At 43.7% G+C, this 5,116-nt stretch overlaps 2 protein-coding genes across 2 annotated transcripts in view; one reads left to right on the top strand and one right to left on the bottom strand.

Annotated features, from left to right (window-relative positions):
• CC2D1B (coiled-coil and C2 domain containing 1B) overlaps positions 1–2,492 on the top strand; it is a 21,061-nt gene extending 18,569 nt beyond the window's left edge. Inside the window, exon 25 of the mRNA XM_017548786.2 lies at positions 2,000–2,492. The gene's annotated coding sequence lies outside the window, so the exon portion shown is untranslated. The remainder of the gene's footprint in view (positions 1–1,999) is intronic.
• ZFYVE9 (zinc finger FYVE-type containing 9) overlaps positions 1,559–5,116 on the bottom strand; it is a 217,410-nt gene continuing 213,852 nt past the window's right edge. Inside the window, exons 17-18 of the mRNA XM_037745790.1 lie at positions 3,308–3,502; positions 1,559–2,143 (exon numbers count right to left, since the gene is read on the bottom strand). Coding sequence (XP_037601718.1) covers positions 1,982–2,143; positions 3,308–3,502 — 357 coding nt within the window. The 3' untranslated portion in view covers positions 1,559–1,981. The remainder of the gene's footprint in view (positions 2,144–3,307; positions 3,503–5,116) is intronic.

Genomic DNA, 5,116 nt, shown 5'->3' with positions numbered 1-5,116 from the left:
AAAAAAAAAAAAAAAAATCCATGTGTGTATAATGAAAATTAAATGAATAAATATTGCTTATAGCCGTTACTGGAAAAAAAAAAAGGAAAATAAATAAATTGGGAAGGAGGGGCTTTTGCTTATAGTATATTACCAAATGCAAACTGTAAAGCTGGAGAAAGCGCTAGAATTGCAAAATCATTTTGCAAACATCGAGTTAAAGATCAGTGCGGGGACATTTTCATAGGCAAGATATTTGCGTGGTCTGAAAGTGTACGTATACTGGTTATACATTCCAGGTGGGAGGAAATACAGAGACACCGGACAACACCTTGACCAAGTGATCAAAATTTACCAGTCAATGAGGGGGCAGATGGATATCAAGTCATTCTGGCAAAAATGCATATACTAATTCTAAATATGAGTAAACATCAAACTCAAAATGAGTTGTTTTCTGTTTAAAAAAACAGGAGAGCGGATCACAGGAGTTTGAAACCAGCCTGGCCAACATAGTGAAATCCTGTCTCTATTTAAAATACAAAATAATTATCTGGGGGTGGGGGTAGCGCCTGTAATCCCAGCTACTCAGGAGGCTGAGGCAGGAGAATCTCTTGAACCTGGGAGCCGGAGGTTGCAGTGAGCAGAGATCACACCACCACATGCCAGACTGGGCGACAGAGCAAGACTCCGCCTCCAAAAAAAAAAAAATGACATAAAAGATCAAAATGAGTCATGACAGCCATAGCCATGTCTGATTCTATACTAGGTTTACTGGAGGGAAAAAATGCTACAAATGACATCATTGGGCAGATGCCAGGTTAAAGTAGCAAATCAATGTTTTGACAAAGTAGAGAACCGTCCTGCAGTTATGTAAGAGAATGTCGGCCGGGTGTGGTGGCTCACACCTGTAATCCAAGCACTTTGGAGGCCAAGGCGGGCAGATCACCTGAGGCCGGGAGTTCAAGACCAGCCTGACCAACATGGTGAAACCCCTGTCTTAAAAAAAAAAAAAAAGAGAATGTCCTTATTTTTAGGAAATAAGCATTAAAGTATTTAGGAGTAAAGGCCTATGATATGTGCAATTTACTCTCAAATGCCTCCATTTTTTATGAAGAAAGAGAAAGGGAGAGAGAAACCCTGACAAACGGGGCAAAATGTTAATAAGTGAACAACAGGGGAATTTGGGTAAAGTGTGCATGGTTTTTTTTGTACTTGCAACTTTCCTAGAAGTTTAAATTATTTATCAATAAAATATATTTTTAAATATATCCCATATAACTAAAAATGTCCTGGGTGTATTCCGTCAGCATTCACAGAAATACCCAGTTGAATACCTGCCATCCACACGGGTAGATCTGCAGCAATCCTGAACTCAACTCTGCTCTCCAAATAACATTTACACTGAGTTGCCCTTCCAAAACTAGAAGAGTAGATTAAGCCCTTGAGTCTTGGATTCACTTCAATGAATAATCTGGGAAAAACAAAAAATCTAAGTGTGACTTCTACTTGACAGACAGCTGTAATGTAACTGGAACAAGATCAGTGTGAAATTCCTTTTATACCAATTCTGTACAAAGAGTGCAAGAACTGATGCTTCATATTTTATTTCCCCTCTGCCCTCCCATCCCACCCTTGGTGATGGTTGTACCCATTTGAGCATTTCTGAGCACATGACCATAAGTAAATCTTGAGAGAGGAGCAGAATTCTTGTCTAAAGAGTAACAGAAGGGGATTAGCTGCAAGGATAGCATAACTGTTGTGCAGGAACAGAAGCTGCCCATATCTTCTTGGTGGACAATGCATAGAAGACTTAGAATTATGGAACATCTGTCCCCCCAACCACCCTTTCCCACCTGTCTCCCAAACCCTCACTCCCACCCTATACCCCACCCCATTAATAGTGTTAACAAAAGCTTAATCTTCCAGTTTTAAAGTGCAAATGATTTGGGTATGACTGCTGTTGCAACAGGTCTGAACAGAAAAAAAATGAAGTCTTCTCTGTTTATGTGATGTTTTCCAGAATATAAAAGATGAGTTCCATGACGACAGGGCCCTCACTGAGCTGGCAGGCCCCTCCATGGATCACCGGTACCAAGGCGCTGTCTAGATCATTCATATACTGCGAGGGAAGGGGCTGGCCATTGCTCCCTGCTTGATAGCCAACCTACACCACAGAGAGAAAAGGAAGAGAGGTTATTCAACAGAGAAGCCTCTCCAGGGCTGAGGGCAAGGAGGCTGAGCAGGAAAGGAGATACCCTTTTTGGCCATAGGCTAGACACATGGTAATGAATACAAATTTATCCTCTCTTCTGGATTGTCACTTATCCTGTTGTTTACTCTTCCTGACCACTTGACAGCCATGAGGTACTGGGTAAGCCACGTAACCTGTTATGGTCGTAGTTTTCTGGGGAAGGGGAGAGGTGCATAAAAAGGTATAGAGTATCAGAAATAATACCTTAACCTTTGGTTGTGAAAATTAAAATGAGAAATATATAATGTACAACTCCCTAACATACTAGGAACTGAATATTTGTTCGTGCATCAGTCTGTTCATCCATGCACCATCTTCTGAGTACCTACAAACCCAGAGATCCAAAGATGAATGTAACAGGGCCCTGTCCTCAAGAGGTTCACATATTAAGCAGAAAAATGCCTATTCTTTGTTTTACATGAGGTAATTCTCTCCAGCTAGATTATCAGTGTCATTTGAGATAGGACCACACAATACTTCATTAGTATAGCATTGGGCAAGCCATTAAATAGAAAATAAATATTTGTTGATTGATGACTAGTCAGGAACTGGGTGCAGACACAGAACCTTTCATCATTCCGTGATAACGGAACAACACTGTGCTCAGGAACCAGTTTCTCCCCATAAGCACTCAGGCCAGGAGCGGCTTGCTGGGAAGAATTAACACTCAGAAGGGTAATCAAGCTGAGCCTACACCCAAGTTCTAAGTGCCTCAAGGCTAAAGGGTTGAGGGAACAGAGAGGTTTGGCAATTTATAAGCAACAAGGCAGGACCTAGAAGGTCCTACCACATGCTTCCCTCTTTGCCCCACACTAAGAAGGAAACCAACTCCTTGGCATGTAGAAGCCACAGTTCTAATGGTTCTGACCAAAGCATCACATGTGGGTATCTGACCAAGCATCACATGTGAGAATCTGACCAAGCATCACATGTGGGTATAGTACTATTAAAGGGAGGGCCAGAACACTACATCCGGTCAGGCCAGAAAGTCTCTGGGTTGATGCAGGAAAACTCCCATGTCAAAAATACAGACATTGCCCAAGGCCAGCTTTAAAAGCTGCGGAAGACACCTCTTACCTGATCTGAGTCAAGTGTCACACGTAGTCCCAGTTTGGTCATTCCATCTTCTTTCAGAAGCTTCAGGTGAGGACAGAGAGCAAGGCAAAAAGCCTTGGCAACATGCTCAGTCAATCTACTGTGATCTGCAGGATCACTGAGGCAATTGTGCTGGTCATCATTTTCTAGGAAAAACACCTGTTCTCCAAACAAAAGAGATTTTTAAATTCGTTCCTGGATTTTGGTAAAATAAGTAGATTAGCTCACTGTATATGCACATCCTGATTCTCCAAGATGTGCAAGAAGACCTGACAGGAACAGGACAACCTGACAGGAACAGGACACTATAAGGTCCCTTGGCCAGGAAAAGTCGGGCACTGATGTCTTCCACCTAAAAAAAAAAACCAATCCCTGTCTCTCTGTCTCTGCATCCACAAAATGGCAGCAGTGGCCTGTCTTAGCTCCCTGCAAGCCGCCAGTGTTGCAATGGCTCATTCTTCTCAGAACTAGAAAAGGTCTCCATTTGGCATTGTGTGCCACTAAAAGGTAATCCCTATATGTGGACCATTTTCCTAGAAAATGATCTTAAGTCTAAGAGAATGACCCTTATAGATGATGTAACCCAGCAGCTTTATTTTACAATTACTCTTAGAAGGGAATTGACTGGCTTAAGTGCACAGAAGAACTTAAGAGACAGAGGAAGAGCCAAGCTGAGCTTAGCATCTGAGTCTTTTATTGCAGAGCTTTTTCCACCACACAACTCTGCCACTGCAGAGGTGGGAGCTGTGTCAGCATGCCTACACAGAGCCATGCACTCAACTGTGCACAGGCAGAAGTGGAGCACACTTGGAACTGATGACCCAAGTCCTAGTGGCATAGAGGAAGGGTCATGAGCAAGTCCCTTAAAGGACTAAAGAAAGTCAAAGGACTTTTTTTTTTTTTGAGACGAAGTCTCGCTCTGTCACCCAGGCTGGAGCGCAGTGGCGTGATCTCAGTTTCTCCCCATAAGCACTCAGGCCAGGAGCAGCTTGCTGGGAAGCTCACTGCAACCTCCGCTTCTTGGATTCAAGTGATTCTCCTGCTTCTGTCTCCCAGGTAGCTGGGATTACAGGCACATGCCACCATGCCCAGCTAATTTTTGTATTTTTAGTAGAGATGGGGTTTCACCATGTTACCCAAGCTGGTCGAACTCCTGTCCTCAGGTGATCTGTCTGCCTCAGCCCCCCAAAGTGCTGGGATTATAGGCATGAACTACCACACCTGGCCCAAAAGACTTATTTTATTTTTTGAGATGGAGTCTCACACTGTTGCCTACCGCCCAGGCTGGAGTGCAATTGTGTGACCTCAGCTCACTGCAACCTCCACCTCCCGGGTTCCAGCGATTCTCCTGCCTCAGCCTCCCCAGTAGCTGGGACTATAGGTGCGCACTACCACTCCCAGCTAATATTTGTATTTTTAGTAGAGATGGGGTTTCACCATATCAGCCAGGTTGGTCTCAAACTCCTGACCTCAGGTGATTCATCCACCACAGCCTCCCAAAGTGCTGGGATTATAGGCGTGAGCCACCATGCCTGGCCCAAAGGACTTGTTTGTTTGTTTTTTTTTTTGAGACAGAGTCTCACACTGTTGCCCAAGTTGGAGTGCAATGGCATGATCTTGGCCCACTGCAACCTCTGCCTCCTGGGTTCAAGTGATTCTCCTGCCTCAGCTTCCAAAGTAGCTGGGATTACAGGTGCTTGTCACCACGCCTGGCTAATTTTTGTATTTTTAGTAGAGATGGGGTTTCACCATGCTTGCCAGGCTGAGGACTTCTTCTTTTTTTTTTTTTTT

The sequence above is a fragment of the Cebus imitator genome, unplaced genomic scaffold (genome assembly GCF_001604975.1).
Source record: "Cebus imitator isolate Cc_AM_T3 unplaced genomic scaffold, Cebus_imitator-1.0 Scaffold214, whole genome shotgun sequence".
Lineage (NCBI taxonomy): Eukaryota > Metazoa > Chordata > Mammalia > Primates > Cebidae > Cebus > Cebus imitator.
Note: the sequence above shows the minus strand (reverse complement) of the source record. Positions and strands in the feature narration are given on the sequence as shown.